Here is a 20556-nt window from a genome sequence, read left to right as displayed (position 1 = left end):
AACCATATATATTTTTGTAGGGAATTCATAAAGCAAATAACACTTCATGGCTAATTACGTATTTACTTCTTGTAATTCATAATTTCTTCGGCAGCTCGGCTTCATCAGCCGGGAAGGAAAAAAAAAACACATGATTTTTTTTTCTTTAATTTTTTTTTTTCACAATCTTAACGGCCCGAAAACGATATCACGAAGTATTATTATATCACCTTTTTAACCTATTTCTCGTGTACAACATATATATTTAATAGCTTAAGGCAACTCAATAATAACCATAAGTTCTCTTACACACCTTGTATGTTATATATATATATAGAGATTTAGATATATAAATATGTATATAGTAACGGCGCTAGAAACATTACATACAAATACAAGTGTTGTAAGAGGAAGCAAGTATAGTACAGACACACGTACAGATATATGATACATCAACCGTGATGGTTTCGCTCCTTTGAACCGGCCGGTGACCGGTTCGCTTGTCCGCCTCCGGTTCCCGCTCCATATCCGCCGCCTGTAGCTCCACCTCCGCCGGATCCGGATCCGTATCCAGTCCCGGAGCCCGAACCGGATCCGAACCCAAAACCGAAGCCTCTGCCGAACCCATTTGAAGTACGGCCCGAACCGGAGCCAGAGCCCCAACCGGATCCTGGGCTTGAGCCCCAGGCCCAACTGTAGTCCCAATTGGGCCCATGGCCCGAACCGCTTCCTCCATTCGGCGCCCCGGCTCCGGCTCCTTGGTCCGATTGCGTTCCGTTGATGTTAGTATTAGTATTTCCACCGCTCATGTTGAAGGCACTGCAATTCCCGGTTAGGATTGTGAAGAGTAGAAATAGAGTGAAATACTTTGTGGGAGTCATGATATGTGATGGGTTTCTCTGTTTTCTTTATTTTGGAGTGTTGAGTTTGTTGTTGTTTTGTAGTCATGTGAGGATATGCACTTGGGTTTTTATAGTGGACGATTGTGTGTGATGATGATGATGACAAGTGGTGTGGTGTGATTATCAAATTGGCTATTAATGTTATTTTTGGGCACACCCGTGACCTTCCTTTAAATTACAATAAAATAAATTTAAAGGGAAAAGCCTTTCTTGTTGATTATTGATCATGCGATGAGAAAAAAGTATTGGTATCATATGTTTTGCATTGGTATCAATTTCAATTCTTGTAAACTTTGTTGACTTCTGAAAATTTTGAGATACCCTCACACTGTTTTTTTTAATAATATATGAATATATGAAAGTATTGAAAAATATTTATTTATTATCTTAAAACTATAATTAGAGAGGATAGATTGTTATTCAAAAATATAAATTATTTTAGTTTGTCGCAATAAATCAGTCAACAGTATACACACTGGTACCCAAGTTTACTTGGGGGACAAGTGATAATGGCAGTTCTTCTTTTACGGATAGGACATGAGATCGAATCTCACGGATAATTTTTGTATCATTGACTAATAATGATCTCTCTACAAAAAATATACACACAAGTTACAGTTTATACACGGGTTTATATAAGAGTTGATATTGGCATAGCATATGCCATAAACACCGTTGCAATCGGTATAAATAATAAAAATTTATCTGTTCATAAGGTTCAAGAATAATACAAGATGTGATAGATAGCTCATATTGTTTTATTATATCTAATAGCGATGCATATTTAATCATTTTGGCATATATTGCCCTTTTGCCTAAAAAAAAAAAAACAAAACAAAAAAAAAATTGGGGTGAAAATATGTGATTTTAGAGATGAGTTTGAATCATTGCAAACGTAAAAAAATAATATAAAAAAATATAATGGATGAGAGATAATATGTTGCCGATATAAAACAAAAAATTTGGATTTGATTACTAAATCACATGACAATTTTATCTGAAAATTTTAAATAATAAAAATTACACTTGAAATTATGTTGAAAAATTAACGATGTTGAAAAGAAAGAAGAAGAAAAAAAGACTAGGAGCCTATTTATATTAGAAGAATGAATAAAGATCAATCCACCACTCTTGTAAAATCCAGAGGCGTTCGTGAAACCAACAATAAAACAAACCATGATTGTTGTACATTATGTATGCTATATACGTGATATTTTCTCCATAAAAAGAAAAAATATCATGCACTTGTCCGATTGTCAAATGATTCATCAAGATTCTCCACCACCGTCTCTCTCTATAATAATAATTTAGCTAATAGTTAATTATGCCTCCAACTTAATTTTGTATGGGAAAGAAGTTGTGTTATGGATATCATTAGCTCATAAACAAAGAGTTTTATATGTGTATTCAACGAAACTTAGTGGATAGAGTCTTTTCGCCTTTGGAGTTGGGTGGTAATGACGATGTTACATTCAGATAATGGTGGGGGCATTGGATGTTTGGGGTTAAAATCAAGCCTTTGGAAGTATCTGGTCGACATGTATTTTTTTGAATTTGTATGGTGTGAAAAACAATGTCAAAGAACCCCCCACAACTCCACAACATACATATAGGGACATAAGTTTCGGTTTGAGATATGTTTTACATGCACAATGACAAATGGAACTGTGTAGGCGGTTCGAGATCTTGAGTCACGAGTCCTTTCCAAAAGAAATGACCTCAAATAGTTGAAATTTTGATAATTTAGATCAAAATAATAGCAATTATATTTTTTTGGCACTTTTACTAATAATTATAGACATAAAAATATACCGTTGTTATAAACTCTAAACTTACAAGTTTACAATTGATAACAATTGCAGATATATAAGTCTATAGTTATTAGTAAAAGTGTCAAAAAAATATAATTACTATTATTTTGATCCAAATTATTAAAATTGCTAATAGTTGAAGCAAATTCCCCATTTCTAATTGCAAATTACATATGCCAACGTAGTTAAAAGAGGAGACGTAATTTAAAAAAGAAATGCAACATACTAAGTATATTTTTTTTTCAAAGGGATAAGTATAACTTTTTTTATTATATATAAGCTCGATTTCGAAAGTTAGAATCCTTTTTTTGACTTGCGATCAATAACAAGTTATCATGTTTACTTATGCCTAAAATAATAAGCTAAATTTAAAATATTAAACCATAACATCTTAGAGAAATTGTCTCATTGTCACCAATTTCATAACATTTTCCTATTTTCCACCAAAAGACTAATTTGACCCAAAATACCATCATCTATGTCAACAATGTTGACATATATACGTCAAAAATGTTGACATCTAATAGTGAAGGGCAAAAATAGATGTCAACATTGTTGACATAGATGATGGTAGCATTTTTGGCCAAATTAGTCTTTTGGTGTAAAGTGGGAGAATGTTATGAAATTTGTGGCAAATGAGGCAATTTCTCAACATCTTAAATAAAGTCACGATATTTGTATAATTTACTTTGATTGAATACAGATAATTTTAATATGTGATCTATGCGTAAATAAAAGTAGAAATGCTAAATCATAGAATATTTAATAAAAAAAATTAGAAAAATAGCCAACTTAAACTTTTGATATTGCTAAATAGCCAAAGTTTGGTAAATATTAGGTATATAGCCATAAATGATGACGTGGCTTAATATGGCAGTGGCTATTTACTTGATATTTACGTTTGTAAATATATAAAAATGGTTATTTACCTAATATTTACCAAACCTTGACTATTTAGCAATTCTCAAGTTTAACTTGGCTATTTTGCTAAATTACCCTTAATAAAAACATGAGAAAAATATGTTAAAAGTTGATACAATATATAGAAATTGCTCAATTTGCCACCAATTTCATAATATTTTCTCACTTTCCACCAAAAGACTAATTTGGTCCAAAATGTCACCATCTATGTCAACAATATTGACATCTATGAATATGTGTGCATTTAGTTATTTAATTGGTGGCTTTGATTCTACTAAAATTCAAACGTCTATGAAACCTATGGACGAGTTGAGTTTTTCAGGTACAATGGTTCGGCATGTCCCTACACAAATCAACCATAAATTAATAGGGCGAAGCTGAAAAAGAAAAGTAAGGTGCCCTCGACTCTCGGAGTCATGACTGAGCACAAGTGAGTTCTTTCATAGAAAACTCACGGCCCAAAACACTGAGACCCATGATCCTCTTAATTAGGCAAGTCCAAAGTATGCCCTCCTTGGCTCAAGCCCGCGAATCGCTGTCTTTTATAGTAATATGATACAATTATGAGACATAAAACTCGTTTCGGGTCCAGGTTGAGGATATTTTCCTCTCTATTGTAACTATTGTACCAGTACTTTTTATGTCCCTTTACTTCGTTATTGTATTTTTTTGTTCAATAGATTACAAAGTTTCGCAGCTAACTATCATAAGTGTAGACTGTAGACATCTAAAAAATTATGGGCATTTTAGCCAAAACTTTTCATATAAACTAATCATAAGATTCTGAATTCTCTTCACAAGTGGACTTCGATATGATTATGATTTTCTATTTAAAAAAGTATGATTTTCTTAGGTAAATAAAATATTATGATCGACTTCTTTGCCTAATGTCTCATATATATATATATATATATATATATATATATATATATATATATATATATATATATATATATATATATATATATATATATATATATAGTTGTGCCAGATACAGTAGTAAAGAGAGTTGTTAATCCTAACCTTAACAATAATTTGCGTTATTTTATGTTAACCTTAACCTTGAGTAAAATCTCGAAAAACGGTTAATCTCAAATATTTGTTGAATTATCCAAAGAAAATCATACTCCTATTTTAACAATACATTGTTCTTGATTTTTTTTTCCTTAAATTTTGTTTCCTCATGTTTGTTCTTAATAAAATGAACAACAAATCCCATTCTTAAGGTTCTAAGCAGTCAGCACACGCTTACTCCACAAAAAGTATAGTGAAAGTGAATCCATATATATTTTGTGCCGACCTATATCTTTATCTCTATGTACCTCCTCTTGAAAAAAAAAAATAAATAAATCATGAGTACGTCACCTTTCCTGTGGCAAAGAACGGAACCAAACAACGTCACTACTCACTAATGAGTTAATAGCCGTTGCAAAGCTTTGCTTAGTTGTCACGTAACCACTTTGAGCTATGTGTCTAGTATTTCAATTTCAATAGATTGGGGGTTGTATCCAAAATCCATTCACGAAAAGCCATCTGGTTTTGTTTCTGATGGTTGAGCAAAAGCGAACCTTGTTTCTAGTTTCTACCAAGTGTCCACTACCCATTTTTTTGTGACTTTTTCCTGCTTTATTGGCAACTTTTTTGTGGTGTAAGTATAACTGAATTACGGAAATGCTTGACTTCATTAAATAAATCATCTATAGATATTTATATTTCGCTATATATACTGCACAGTTTACGCGTTTCATGTGGTCCATAATCACTACACTGGCTTTTTTATTAATCTTCTCTCAGTAGCTTTTTATTAATCTTCTCTCAATAGAAATCGGGAAACATTATAATACGATATCCATGTCAATCTTAAAAGATCACATCTCTTTTATAGGACAATGAGCACTATTAAAAGGGAATCAAAAGTTAGTTAAGTGAAGAATTATTATCATTTTCGTTTAGTAAAAAAAAATGGTATAGCTTCGGATAAGGTTCTTTACAAAGCAACATGGTAAATATATGTGTAAATGATTATACAATATCATCACTATAATATGAGGGTAAGAAAGTTAACATCCATGATAATTCTTTGGGAGATGTAGCTGTCAAATCTCTCCTAGGCATAAATATTTTTAACAATTTTGTGGAAATTATATATGACAGTTCCTTTTTAAAAGTTTGCAAAAATAGCGTGTTCAAAGTCTTAATCACAAATATAGTTTATTTTATGTTATAAGCAATTATTTTTCTTGATGTATTACACATATTTTATAAATTTATTTAATATTTTGGACTCTAATTAACTTTGACTCTAAATCAGCCACTATTTTTAAAATGTTACACTTTAAAAACAATAATTCCATAATTTTCCAAAAAAAAAAAAGAATGCAAGGACTAGTTTATATTTATTTAGAAAAACAAGGACCAGTTCAAGAGGATATATATATATATATATATATATATATATATATATATATATATAACTAAAACCAAGAACTTTTGGAACACTAATACTACCTTCAAGATAAGAAATTTGAAGAGAAAGAGATAGAGAGATGTTGAGAGTGCATTGTAGAAACCGGGATGGATTTTTCTTCATCCATCGACATGTATTTATAGTATAAATTAGGGTATATTCGTCAGCAAAGAGATAAGAGTAATTAATTATTCACCTCCCCAGTGGCGGATCCAGACTCGGAAGGCGGGGGGGGCGGGGGGGCCAAAACTGAATTTTGGCCGGAATAAAAAAAAAAAAAAAAAAAAAAATTTAGCCTGAATTTTTTTTTTTTTGGGGGGGCCCAGGCCTCTTGGGCCTTCAACGTGGGTCCGCCACTGCACCTCCCCTTTCTTGACTTCGATGAGCACACCAATTATATACATACAACTATTTACAACAATATATATAAATATATAATTTTTAATTTTTTGGGGTATATAGTAAATACCACTAAATGGATCAAGTTGTTTGTTTAGAGGTGTCTTGTATCTTCTGGACTGGAGAGCAGTACACCTGCAACAACAAAGATGTCACAACCTAAAGCTGCTTCGTAGCACCAATTCCACTATATAATTCAACAAACCACTCAAGCTCTAAACATTTAAAAAAAAAAAAAAGGAATAAATTTCAGGTATGAAATTGCACACCTCTGAAATCATACATGAATACATTACCATATATTTTTTATATTTGTTTCGCAACATTTTAGTAAACTACGTTGAATTCAAATATGCTATCCAAATCATGAATAATGGAAGATATATTAATTCTCATTATGATTTTTTTTTTTGAAAATATATTTAAGCTTTACATTCATGCTTACATCGGAGTGAACCAACTTTTAAAAAAAATGTTATGTAAAATAAATTTTGGAGGTTTACATTATTCCTAGTGTACAAAACACGTATACTTTTACTATAGCAGAATCAAAATATAAAATAGCACTATGTATCTCACAATTACACACACACACACACACACATTATACCATAATCCAAACCAACTTGTTTAAATTTGATCAAGTTGCATAAATATCCACAATTTCCCCTTTTTCTTGTAACATATTTTCTGACAACTAGTGTTTGTGAGTGTATTTCCTGGCCCAAAACAAACGTTCTCAAGAGATTAAACAAATTGCAATACTTAAATATGTATTGCAAGTTTCTTGTCATACACTTGTAGTTTTAGTTTCTGGTTCTGTGATAAGATTAATTAGTATGTAATCAGCATCGTGTGACAAGGGCAAGCACTAGTAAGTTAAAGTTCACACATTTAGGTCGCAACTAATAATAAATTATATCAACTAAGAAGAATGTGATGAGATTATACCTTTTTAGTTTGGGGTCCTATATGATTTACTTGTGTAGATAGAGACCACTTGTGTAATCACTTTCTTAAAAAATTAGAAGCCTGCCTAATTTGATTTTGTATCAACTACAAACCAAGCGATTACAATGTGTTTTGTATATGGATACCAATTAATTTTGAGCATTTGGAACGGAACAGAGAAGATTAACTTGCGTCGTTCAAATGCTCAAGTTTATTGAACTGACGCTCACATTCCTCACATGAAGAAAATTGGTAATATGGGATACCGTGGTATCCAATTTTCCATGTTATTGATATCATATGAAAAATTGGAATAACCATATTATGAAATATGGTACTGAGACTTAAAATAAGACGAAGTTTAACACCATTTAATACAATTTTTTTCTAAGTTGTATTTTTTTTAATTGTAAATACAAAAAAAAAAATTACATTCATGATTATAAAATAAAATAAAAATCAGAATTTCGATACCATTTCTTGAGTCTCATTTCCAACAAAATTTGAGACGAGACAAAAATATCTCATTTTTCGGATTTCACATTATCAGCTTTTCACATGAGCCAATGCTGAATCTTGGATGATCTTTTTAACCACGTTAGGAGGGTTAATGGTGACTTTAACCACTTATATTTTTGTAAATTTTATTATCAGCCAAAAAATAAAGAATAGCCTAATATGATGCTATGCCAAATCACACTACATTCTTTATTTTGAGTAGACAATACATCACATTCTATTCACATTTAAGTGGACTTTGAAAGATAATTGTACATGATTTGATTTATGAACCTGCTTTTGAACTGGCTCAAGTGGTCTGTATCGAAATGAAAACATTCACGTGTGCAATGAGCAATTTACCGAACCAAGTATCTAAAATCATTTTCCAGCCTTTCATGAAGTGCCAGCAGAAAGAGTGATAAATTCGAAAATCGATAATTAGAAACTAAGTTACATGATATGTTATTTCTAAGAAACTAAGAAAATGATCGTATTAATGAAACTAACGACTCGCTGAGAAACTAAGAGCGGTCTCACTGTAACCTAAGTTACATGATATGTCATTTCTTTTGAAAGAGATTGCAAAGAGTTTAGCAAATCAAAAAACGCATTTTTTGATCGGCTAAAACAGCATTAAAACATAGTTTCTGAGTTTTTACAGACCGTAATTCGTACAACAATTCTAATTAGTTAGAAAATTAGTACAAGGATATCCTTAGTTTGATACTATGATTAATAGAACCGTTCATCATTGTTTAGTTAATAATTATTACTGATATTCAAGTTTACGGGATATCTAATCTATTTGGCGTCCAGATTTTTTTTTTCGAGGAATTTTTGCGTTCAGATTTGAAATGTGTTCGAAATTCGAATCCGTAGTCATATATTCCGTTAAATTCATGCTTCCGACTGCGTCAATCACGAGATTCAATCTCCAGGGTCGCTGCGGTGAGTTTCACAATTTTAAATCACATCCATATCCGAAAAGGTTTTTCACATTCCCGAATGAATCTAAATCGCTAGAAAAATACAAAAAAAGTTAAAAATTCAGTTAGCAAAGCATCATCAGAATGGATTTTTATTCTCATCCACAGCACAATTACTGTGTAGGAAGGTGTCCTAAGAAATTTTCCGAATTTCATCACATGATGATTTGAATTGGGAGAGAGAAAAAAGAAAAATCTCAAAATCGCGAAACTACAGTTATACGAAATCATTAAGCAGATTCAGAAGCAAATTCAGAATGACATCAATCGACACAATTGCATCTCAGATCAAGTGTTGGATATTGATAAAGCTTCATCCCAATCCGACTGGCTATTTCGAAAAATGTAAAAAAAAAAAAAAAAATTAAACATAAAAGGGAAAACGACGATTTGCTCAGTAGTGGCGAGATATTATTAGGTTCGATTCTGCCAGCAATTTACCTCAGCTTTAACTCAGAAGAGGGAGCTTGGTATCCTCATCGCAACCATCAAAATTTCCCAATATCGATTTTAAACAAAAATATTACTATATACTCGCATATGAGACTAAGATTGTGAAATGAAAAACAGAGAGACATAGATCGCTCAGTTCAGCGGGTTTATCGACACGCAAAGTAAACTCTATAAAAGAGAATCCCTACAATCCGGTCTGTTGAGCTTGAATTTCATTGAAGTCATCACCGCGAATCTACTCGTTAATCTCTCAAACACAATTTAAAAAAAAAAACACGAAAAAGGAGAATAAGCAGCGAAACCCTAGAAATGCTTGCTATATTGTTGAAGAACATCTTGAGATGTGAAATTTATATGCAGATAAGCTAGGGTTTTCTTTTTTTTTCTATAAGGAGGCCCATATCCGAATGGGCCGGGCTAAATGTCTGTACAATCTAGCCCGATGAGTTCAGAACTTCAGATTAATAAAAATAAAAAAATAAAAATAAAAAAACAAATGGAGGCCTCAGATAGATTGTTGATGTTGATTGCATATATCCGGAATCGGATACTCAAACAATGTAGGCAAAATAGTGTTCATCACTGGCCGGATCTGAGATTCTGAAAATGACAAGGCTGGGAAATAGAAATGCGATAGAATTTATATTAATAAAAATAAATTACTAGAAGCTCTGCAAACTAAGATGGAGAGCTTTATCTAAGCGAGGAAGGTGCAGAACAGTTGGAATATGTTATGTATTTGAGAGATGGGCTTTCTTATTTATAGAACGAGAGAGAGTGAGAGAGATGACTCGAGGAGGGAAAACGAAATAATTCATTTGTTTACGCTCCAATTTTTTTTTTTTTCATTTTTCTTGCGAAATGTCGTACACGTTTGCACTCCTGAATACGACACTTGAGCTTATTTGCTTTGCCGCTATCAACTCTTATTTGCTTTTTTATATATATATGCGTTACCCGAGAGACTTGATAAATTTTAATTTAGATAATACTATGAACGAGCTTTTGAAATGTCGGGAGCCCAAAATGAAGGAGATGATGAGATGCTTCACTGGATTGATCCTGTTCACCTAGATGACGAAAATCAGAACCCAGATATGCACATTGCTGAAGAGGCTGCAAATCTTGGAGTTGATGTCAACCAAGTTTAGAACGAAAACGTCCCCCCCCCTCCCTCCCATCGACAGACTCAAGACGTTTCAAGTTCTTCGGATGATACTGGTCATGCCTCGGATGATAACGCAGGTAAGATTGCTCTCATAATTTAATAAAACAAGTTTTTATTTTCTAATTCCGTTTTTATTATAATCATAGGAGGAGGTGGTGGTGGTGGTGAAGAACGTGGCGGGCAATACAACAGCGGTGGTGGATACGATCCTCAATTCGGCAGCGGTGATGGATATAGCGTACCACAAACGGACGATGAATACGACCGCATGAATCCAGCCTTTTTTTAGTCAGGATATGGAGACAATACGTACGGAGGTTTGTCTGATGCAATGTCATTCTCTTCTACTAGCAAAGATGTTGATCAATTGTCAAAGTTTTTCGGTGGGTTCTCGATTACACCGGAGGACTCAGAATCCTCGCATCCAATTGAGCCGCGTGACGGGTCTTACAGTTATCCTGAGTATCCGATGATAGTCCCCGTGCCTGTCCCCGTCATCCCTGTCTCTCCCCCCATTTTAAGGGATTTTTACCAGCCACATGAGCCCCAATCTCGTATTCATTACCGACAGGTTTCCCAAAATACTCCATTTATGTTGCATTAGATCAGTATAATTACGATCGTCATGTGGAGACTTATATGACTACATATGCTCACATGATGACTTGGTACGAGTATTGTCTGATGCAAGACCAACAACCTCATACATTTCAGGCCCCCGACACTCTACCTACGAGTAGTAACAATGACTGTGAACTCTACTTTTTTTTGTGTGAGAAATCTCCATTATGTGTATAATTATTTGTTTTCTTTATTTAGTGTGACTTTGCTTGAGAACTCTATATTACATGTGTATTGATTTGTACTCTACATAGAATTTCATGTATGAAATTTTGAAAACTTTATTTTTTTTCATATAGATTGTGTATCCTAAACTTATACAAAATCATAATTAAAAAGTTGTTCAAATACCCCCGCAGAATACCCTTTTTTGGCGGTATATTCCACGAAATGCGGTATACCACACGGTACAAGATACCCCGAACGTTCATCAAATACCACGAGATACCACGGTACGAGACGAGATACCCCTAAAAATAAAAGTGCGGTATGACCGCGAGATGCGAGATTTTAATCCTTGATTTGAACTATGGTATTTTGTGGATTGTGTTTAACTTTATCATTTTGGTTTGTACTATTGAACTTAGTTTTTGTTATGTTTATAATTTGGTAATGTATTGAAACATTGTACATTATTTTTAATTTTATGAATTTTATCCTAAGTACTATGTATATTTTTTTATATATTTTTTCTGGATTTCTCTCGGTAAATACGGTATTTGACGGTATTCCTCAACGGTAACGGTAAGTTCAACGGTACCGGTTTCATTTTTTTTCCTGCTTTCCCCGGTATTCCTTTACGAACCAGCGGTTACCAGTAAATTTTGAACCTCGGAACGGTAACGATATTTAAATCCTTGGTTCAAACGTCATTTTTGGCCTCAACGAAAAAGGTCAATATTTATTGGGTCCCCGTCAAGACTACCAGAACGAGAGCACCGACCGGGCCGAGCAAACCTTTACCAAAAATGATTCTCATGACTCGATTCAAGGAAGAGGTTAAAGAACCCAACATAAATTTTTCTTTGGTCCCTGATGAGCTTCCCAATATGCTATCAAAGCAACCTCCTGAAAGAGCACACAACAAGTTTACAAAAAAGTTTGAAGAAGAGCCGCCCGACGTGACGATGGAAAAGATCAATCCGAGGTGCCACCTGACATTACTAATGCCCACACGCCTCAAATAAATTCGAGGACGAATTTTCTCAACGCCGAGAGAATGATGCCGAATTATCCATGATACCAAAATGGAAGAAAATCACAAAAATCCCAACAATTAAATACATGATCTATAGCCTTTATTTTTTATTATTATGCTCTTCATTTTTATTATTATGTTTCCGTTTTTAGTTATTACTTTCAGAATTTGTGGCATTTGTTGCCTTTATTGTTTAAGCTTCATTTTCCGTTTTTGAACCCTATTTATAAAGGGTTGCATGATTTTGTAAGAGGACAGTTTTTTTTAATTAAATGAAAATTGAGACTTGCGAGTTTCCCCCAAATCTGACCTCGTGAGTGAGCGTTGAGTTTGATGCCCGGAGTCTAGCATTCGTGCGCGAATCAATAGGCGAAGGAAGGTTCTTAGATCGGATATTCGTGTTCGAATCAACGATCGAGTTCGACTATCCCGGTAACGTGATTTATTTAATTCGACTAATATTTTATTTCCGCTGCTACATTATATAGTCAACGTAGTCTGTTCGTGATGAAATCGTTGCTCTGTTTTCCTTATTATTTAAACTCGTTTGATTTATTGTTAACTGTCTTTTATTTATTTTTAGTTTAATTGTAGCCTCTTATCACCATGCATTGGAATCAATTCGCACACATGTTTGAGTAAATCGCTAATTTTTTCTAGTCTTTACAAATTTATATTAGTTGGACGACACGTGCGCTTGCGCTCGCATGTGTGATTTATTCGCAACACTCAATTTGCGTATTTTTTAACCCTTTTTCTGTCTTTCATTTTCTTATTCATTTCATTTCCTTCCCCTCTCTCATTTGCCACACGTAAAATTTATTATCGGTCAGAGAGAGATAGATAGATAAATGGCTATGATGATTGTTAAGCCGTTTTTTGGATGAACACTTGTGGACACATGACGTGGATAGACTTGACCACATGCCTTTGAATCCGTGAGATTAGAGTGTGGTGGTGGTGGATCTTTGCTCAACTTCACACCGGAATTAAGTTTGCTCTTCTCTCAACTCTATGTCGAGAACAAGTTTTACTATTCGCTCGATTCCGCGTCGGCGTGGTCTCATAAGAAAATAGAAATGTCAACTAGAGGAACACGGATGGATTTCCATCGGCGCGTGCTCCAACACTCAACAATAGCCTTATTGACATTAGTGTGAGTGGAGATGGTCTTGATTTCTCATGATTTTAGTCTTAAAAGTATTTTTTGCGAGAGAAATAGTTGAGTACAAAATTTGGCATAGTATAGTTAGAGAAAGAGATAGAGACTTATTGGGTATTTATAGTGTAATGAAAAGTAGGGTCGATTTGTCATCTAATAAGACTTATTTCCTTTGGTTTTTGTCGAGGTTGATACCAGCCCCGCTTCGTCGTGGTCGAGACCAGCCATTGACCATGCCTTGTCACGATCGCGGCCAAACATGCTTTGTTGTGGTTGAGGCTGGTCATGGTTTTATTGTGGTCGATGTCGGGCCTCGACGATGCTTTATTATGGCCAAAGTTTGTTGTGTTTCATCATGATCGGAGTCTACCCTCGTCCATGTTTAGTCATGGTCACCGGCCCTTGACCATGCTTTGTCGTGGTCGGCGTCTTCCCTTGACCATGCCTTGTCGTTTCATCGTGGTCGAGGCCGGCCCTCGACCACGATCGACCATGCTCTGTTGTTTTGTGGTGGTCGAGGCCGGCCCTCGATCATGCTTTGCTGTTTCGTTGTGGTCAAGAACGGCCCTCGACCACGCTTTGTTGTGATTGAGGCCGACCCTCAATCACACTTTGTTGTAGTCGATGTCGGCCCTTGACCATGCTTTATCATGTCGTGGACGAGGCCGGTCCTTGACCGTGCTTAAGCTTTTCGACGAGTTTTTGGACTTTCTGTTTCGTCTATTGGGTCGGACGTGTCGAGTTCTTCTATTTTTTGGTTGACCCGCCATGATTTTAAGGAAAGAAAAATTCCCTCATAACAATGATGATGACGACGACAAATGGATTGTCGAAGAGTCGTCGATGATTGTAATTTATATTTGGCGAAGACCGACAATATATTTCAGGCATGGCAAATGATGGAGAGAATGAAGTGAGATGAATGAGGAAAGAGACAAAAAATGGTTAAAAATGTAAATACACAAAATGAGTATTCATATTTTTATATTAAAATAGACTTATTGGATTTTGGTCCAATAATTATTACGAATATCCTATTTGTAGTATAATCTCTTTTCTTTAGGACAACCGAAGCGAACCCGTTGAATGATCCTATATAGGCATGCGTATAAGCCCTTTAGTCCGGGGAGATCCGAACCTTTTAAAAAGCCCGGAGCCCAAACATTTTAAAATGAAATAATATGTTTTATATTTTATATGCAAAAAATGTTTTTACGTAAAAAAATATGTTCACACTTAAATGAAGATTTATTACTATTGATCTAAATTTGTTGTAATTAAATTATGGTTAATAAAAATACGTGTTGATGATAAACTTTTTAAAGGGTTTAATTTAAAGTTGAGCTTTTTATAAGTTGGGTTTAGGCCATATTTAAGCCCGGTTCCGGTCATCATCGATTGTCGAAGACTTGGTTTTATGTTGGGTCTAATAAAAGGGCTTGGGGTACGGACCATATGGTTTTCCTTGTGCTTGAAAAAAATGCTAGTCCATCTCCATCTCATTTTTATCGGTCAAACATTATTACTATGAATAGAAAACTAACCGAAAACGGATTTTCAACAGGTTTTGAAACGTTTATTGTTTAAAATATAGTATTAGTTTCAAATCATTATTTTTGAATTGGACATAAAAACAAAAATTAAAAGAGATAAAGATAAAAAAGTGTATGATAAAAAAAAAAACGAATTCAAGATAATTTTTTTTAAAAAGTTTAAAATGGCTTTTTATTAATTAAATTTTAATTTTTGATAAATAAAATACTCGCCATATCATTGGTATTGAAACAAAGACTAGGGAAGTCAGAAGAAACATTGTGTTGTAACTTGTAAGGGAAAAAAAATAACAATGTTTTGGATATTGTGTTTTGGACTTACTGATAAAATGTTTGGACTCCAACGACGCCACTATATCCACTTAAACTATGTATTGGACTTTTGAGCGTGACTGAGAAATATCTAATCAGCATCGGACCTGCCAGGTGGCTCTCCACTCATTTCCCTCCATCGCTTCTAATAAATAATAGAGAGAATTCCATTACCTCTCTCTCACTCTTACCGAATTTGTTGATCCTGAGAGCAGCAGAGAAACAGAGGAGAGAACCCTTATAATTACCACAACAAGGTAGTTTGTCTCTTTCTTGCGCTTCTTCAAAATCAGAGTCAGAGTGAGAGAGACATTTTAGGTTCCAGAAAAAAAAAGGAATTGAGAGAGATGATATGTCTCGGTCGAGCTCTGACGTTTTCGCAGCCTGTGAATCGATTTCGTCCATGCGATTGCCATAAGTCGGGCTCTAGATTCGCTTATTCCAACCTCAGATTTGGCTCCAGATGGCGATCCATGGCTTCCGACCCCGATTCATCTTCTTTCGCTCCTGCTATCGACTCCGAATCCGCCGATAAAAACGCCGCCGGGTAGTGTATATATATTGCGTGGTTCTTTGCGTTTGGAATTGATGTTAGCTTAGTTAGGCAATAGATTTGACGAGAATCATAACTTTCATTGCGATTACTTGGTGAATCAAGTGATATTTTGTTGTTTGTTACTGTATAGTTTTGATTTGGCGGTTAAATGTCCAAAGATTGAAATATACCTTTTTAATTGGTTATGCATGTTCATTGTCGTGGAATGTTGAAACTTGAAAGACTACATATGTTGATTTCTGTTTGTATTTATATAGTTTTGATGAGGCAGTTGAATGTCAAAACTCTGAAATACCTTTTGGACCGACTGAAAGACTATGTGTATTGATTTTTGTTTCTATTGTTAGAGTTTGGATATGGCACTTAAAAATGTCGAAGCTTTGATCGGAATTTTGTTGATTTTATGTTGCATGTTCTTTTGATTTAGTATTATAATAAGCTTTTGAGTTTTTGAAATGTTTGATTTCGGGCTTTTTGAGACTGTTGCTTTCTTGAATATATTTTCCCCTACTACAGGTTCTGTATCATAGAAGGACCCGAGACCGTGCAAGATTTTGCCAATATGGAGCTTCAAGAAATTAAGGAGAATATTCGAAGCCGACGGAACAAGATTTTCTTGCATATGGAAGAGGTAAGCTAGTCAGATTAGTAAAAAACTTTAATACGAACAGACAAATAAAAATTGAATGATGACACTTAGTAAGAAGCTAAAACAATATAATGTCAAATGTCAACAACCCCCAATTAGTTTGGGATTATTGATTCATAGAGCTCTGTGAAAGTTAGTTTAACAAACTTTGTCATTGGTGTTTTTAAGTTCCGCATTGACGTACCTTATTTCTCACCCATTGATTAAAGATGTTTCGTACCATATTATCCATGATGCTCAAAAGTCCTCCTTTGCATTTGGGAAGTGAAAGTCACTACGGAAAAAAAACAATTTGAGCATATAAAAAGTGAATTAGTTTTTTTTACGTGTATTGAGTATTGACCGCAGAGGGTAGCCTCCCAGTATATTTAAACTGAGCTATTCACTCAATACATAGGTTCGAAGGCTGAGAATACAACAGAGAATAAAAAATGCCGAGCTTGGAATTACGAAGGACGAGAGAGAAAGTGAGCTTCCTGATTTTCCATCATTCATTCCATTCTTGCCTCCTTTGGTAAGCTACCTATTTCCTTTTACATATATTTCCAGCTCCTCATTTTCAAAAAAAAGAAGAATACTTTCTCACTTCTTTTATAGATTTTGAATAAAGCTAATCTCACAACAAATAATTGTTGCTTGCAGACCTCAGCTAACCTGAGAGTGTATTATGCTACATGCTTTTCTCTGATTGCCGGTTTTATGCTTTTCGGAGGTCTTATTGCACCAACTGTAAGTTATTTGCGATTTCGTATCCTTGGATGCTATGTTTTTCTTGTTAATCAACCAATTCATTCAATTTACAGCAATACTTGAGAGAGAGACATTGGAAATGGTTAGTGTAAGGTATAGTTTCAGTTTCTTTTCTCTAGAAGTTCCGTTTTGGTTTTGTTTTTCAGTTAGAGCTTAAGCTGGGACTAGGAGGCACGTCTTACCCGGACTTTATACGTAGCATGCATCTACCTATGCAGTTGAGGTAATTTCGATTGATTGGAATCATGTTTATTAAATCATATGATTTTCCGAAGAAAAAAAAATACTATAGCCAACTAAAGAAGTTTGGAAATGCATGGATACAGTCCCTAAAAAATATACGTAAACACACACTATCACATTCGTTTGTTCACGCGGTACTCTTTCGATCCGCAGTCAGGTCGATCCTATAGTAGCATCGTTCTCGGGAGGGGCAGTTGGGGTAATATCGGCTTTAATGGTTGTCGAAATTAACAACGTGAAACAGCAGGAGCATAAAAGATGCAAATACTGTCTTGGAACTGGTAACGAATAATATAGCTTTCAGTTAACCGTTGAGTTTTTGTATGCTGTTTCAGAATTTGTTTACCAATTATTATTATTACTATTGTTATTAATTTGGTTTACTTCTCATACTCCAAACTGTTTTAGGATATCTTGCTTGTGCTCGTTGCTCGACCACAGGATCCATTGCCCTCATTGAACCAGTGTCCTCAGTGAGCGGTGAAAGCCGTCATCGATCAAAACCTAAAACCGAAAGATGTTCGAATTGCTCAGGAGCTGGAAAGGTTTGAACACTTGAAAATCCGGCTTTAACAATGTTACTATTCTAGATACCTCTTTTCCTGATGTTTTAGCCAAATTATATCTGTTTGCTTTGGTTTCGACAGGTTATGTGTCCGACATGTCTTTGTACCGGAATGGCAATGGCGAGTGAGCACGACCCACGAATCGATCCATTTGATTAAGCCTCAGCTTTAAGCTCGTGCGTGTATAAAAAGTCCATTTTTGAGGCGTGTTGGTCTTCCATGACATAGTTTTAAGGAAATTCTGTACATAAAAAAACGACTGGATCCGAATTGCTCTGTTTTATTATATAGGATTGTTGTTTAGCCCTCAGAAGATCACTTTGTGAGTACCGTGGTATATATTTGCGTTACTGAGGGAACTATGTAAGCTCCTAAGCTTGATGAATGTTACGAAGACCAACCAATCAAGGCCTTTGACAAATTCTAGAAGAAGAAGAAATACATAATTAATCTCCCAATTCTCCCCAAAAGCTGTCACTAGTGGTTTAAAAAAAAAAAGCCTCTTCATTTCTCTGAAACTGTACAAATCTTGTATGTTTTATTACCAATCTTACACTCAATGCCACCGAATTTACAAGAGAATAGAGACTTTGGTCTCTGCAATGAATCCCCAACCATGATTCTCCTTTCTACTTGAACTCCATTCTTCAATACATTGCTGACGTCATCTGCTGCCCAAGCTACAGATATGTGAGGCCTCGGATCCTGTGAAAAGAAATGTGGTAGTACTCAGACTCAGTCAAGTTCATGAGAAATGGTCAAAGACAAAGACAGATAAAAGCCAACCATGTAAAACTCAGGGAGATTGTGAAGCCTATAAACCTCATTCACAGCTTGAATCTGACTTCTTATCTGAAACTCATCAAAATCGAAAAGCCAAGTTCATATACATATATATTTAGTACTGGAATTTGTTCCAAGCAAAGTAAATGAATACCTCAGCCAATCCGGCGGCGGTGACTTCCATCGCAAGAAACGTCCGTGTGTGATCATCGTTGACAAAAATTTCCCACTTGCTAAAGTCAATCCAAAACCTGAGTCAAACAGGCATTGAAGAACCAAGTGAATTACTCGACTAAATATATATATAAAAAATAATAATTAATATGCAATCGAATCAAACTGTTTGTGACGCTGAAGCTTCTGACGGAGCATTGTAATGACGGAATCAATCTGGAGAACCCGGATCGGGACGGTTCTGCCCAGGCTTACGTGGAATTCCCGCCCCAAAGCCACGTGTTCGAGCCGGTCAACATCTCTGCACAGAGCATCGAGAGGGACATCGGCGTTGACCACGTGAAGACCGGGCACCGAACGAGAGACTCTCTTCAGGAACATAGCCATCTCCTTCTTCGGCCCCGGTGGTATATACACTATTATACATACAAACCACATTGGTTCACAAGAGCGTCAAGTTCCTAATTCAAATTTCAATGCGATGAGCAGAAGAAAATAAAACATGGATTACGAATAATACCCACCTGGGATATAGACGTGTAATGCGTAGTTCCCTTCGATGTGAGGAAAATTCCTGACCCTGCTGGGCTGGCCGGCGAGATAATAGTCCGGAGAGCCTTCACAGACATAACATCAAACACTTGGTGTGCAAACTAGAACACGCCATGCTTCGTTTATCATAAAGTGTTTGAAGTCGCAAAGAAGAGTGATTTACCGAGGGAATTCGGAGGGTTGAGGAGCGAGATTGGAGGTGGAGGAAGAGGAAGTGGAAGATCGGAACTTGATTCTTGTTGGGGAGGCTTAGTTGAGGACTCGGTGTCTGATTCGTCCGACGATTCGCCGCCGTAAGAGGCCATCAAAGCATCCATTAGTAAAGTCTCCTTTCTCGCGACACCACGTTCTGTAATTATTATCGAGAAGTTGGGATATTACACAAATAATTAGACAGAGACAGACACAGATTCCCGTTACAGCTTAGGACACCCATAGAAAATAATCCGTATTTATAAAATTAAAAAGATTACAGCTTGATTTAAGAGATAAAAGTTGAAATGCTCACCAAGATTTCTCTTTGGATAATTTTTTCAAAAGCGAATTTATTTGTACTCATATTAAGATCATCAACTACCAAAAACTTTTCTCAATACTTGGTTTTAATTAGGTAGTTTTAACCATAAACCCTCATTCTAAATAAATATTAAATGATTTATAAAAAAAATATAATTACTAAATAAATATGTAAATTTGGAAAAAGTAAATGAAACTACTAATAGTAAGAAGAGTATAGAAACTGTAAAAAAAAAAAAAAAATACAGTAAAAAAAAACTTCCGGACAAATTTTTTTGTCAATACTTGGAGAATTAAGTTAAAAAATTTGGTATATTAGAGAATCTCTTTTTTTTTTTGGAAACTGGAGTAAAGCCCAATTAACTTGGTGAGAGAAGGCCCAA

General features: G+C 34.9%; 3 protein-coding genes, 1 long non-coding RNA gene and 4 other non-coding genes across 8 annotated transcripts; 1 reads left to right on the top strand and 7 right to left on the bottom strand.

Annotated features, from left to right (window-relative positions):
- Window positions 1–30: 30 nt before the first annotated feature.
- On the bottom strand, window positions 31–936 carry LOC149379839 (uncharacterized). Its single transcript, XM_089603384.1, has one exon. The coding sequence runs from the start codon at window positions 858–860 to the stop codon at window positions 432–434; it is 429 nt and encodes a 142-aa protein (XP_089459510.1). The 5' UTR covers window positions 861–936; the 3' UTR covers window positions 31–431.
- An 8046-nt stretch (window positions 937–8982) lies between these two features.
- On the bottom strand, window positions 8983–9817 carry LOC149379834 (uncharacterized). The gene is made up of 2 exons (XR_016294256.1): window positions 9359–9817; window positions 8983–9248 (listed from the first exon to the last, which is right to left on the bottom strand). It is a non-coding gene; the product is annotated as an uncharacterized LOC149379834 (long non-coding RNA).
- On the bottom strand, window positions 8990–9084 carry LOC149379838 (small nucleolar RNA snoR31/Z110/Z27). The gene has a single exon (XR_016294320.1). It is a non-coding gene; the product is annotated as a small nucleolar RNA snoR31/Z110/Z27 (small nucleolar RNA).
- On the bottom strand, window positions 9152–9243 carry LOC149379837 (small nucleolar RNA snoR31). Its single transcript, XR_016294338.1, has one exon. It is a non-coding gene; the product is annotated as a small nucleolar RNA snoR31 (small nucleolar RNA).
- LOC149379836 (small nucleolar RNA R30/Z108) lies at window positions 9308–9407 on the bottom strand. The gene has a single exon (XR_016294337.1). It is a non-coding gene; the product is annotated as a small nucleolar RNA R30/Z108 (small nucleolar RNA).
- Window positions 9497–9606, bottom strand: LOC149379835 (small nucleolar RNA Z107/R87). Its single transcript, XR_016294339.1, has one exon. It is a non-coding gene; the product is annotated as a small nucleolar RNA Z107/R87 (small nucleolar RNA).
- Window positions 9818–15519: 5702 nt separating the features above from the next.
- Window positions 15520–18463, top strand: LOC149379833 (orange protein). The gene is made up of 8 exons (XM_089603108.1): window positions 15520–15931; window positions 16457–16571; window positions 16987–17103; window positions 17232–17318; window positions 17486–17562; window positions 17736–17863; window positions 17991–18127; window positions 18230–18463. The coding sequence occupies exons 1-8, from the start codon at window positions 15732–15734 to the stop codon at window positions 18305–18307; spliced, it is 939 nt and encodes a 312-aa protein (XP_089459234.1). The 5' UTR covers window positions 15520–15731; the 3' UTR covers window positions 18308–18463.
- LOC149379832 (U6 snRNA phosphodiesterase-like protein) lies at window positions 18362–20072 on the bottom strand. Its single transcript, XM_089603109.1, has 6 exons — window positions 19821–20072; window positions 19630–19722; window positions 19272–19521; window positions 19086–19182; window positions 18935–19000; window positions 18362–18853 (listed from the first exon to the last, which is right to left on the bottom strand). Exons 1-6 carry the CDS (start codon window positions 19972–19974, stop codon window positions 18653–18655), a joined length of 861 nt encoding a protein of 286 aa, XP_089459235.1. The 5' UTR covers window positions 19975–20072; the 3' UTR covers window positions 18362–18652.
- Between the last annotated feature and the right edge of the window lie 484 nt (window positions 20073–20556).

The sequence above is a fragment of the Urtica dioica genome, chromosome 12, assembly GCF_054948205.1.
Source record: "Urtica dioica subsp. dioica isolate 48M chromosome 12, U.dioica_male_clone48M_v1_H2, whole genome shotgun sequence".
Classification (NCBI taxonomy): domain Eukaryota; kingdom Viridiplantae; phylum Streptophyta; class Magnoliopsida; order Rosales; family Urticaceae; genus Urtica; species Urtica dioica.
This window is presented reverse-complemented; position numbering and strand designations above follow the sequence as displayed.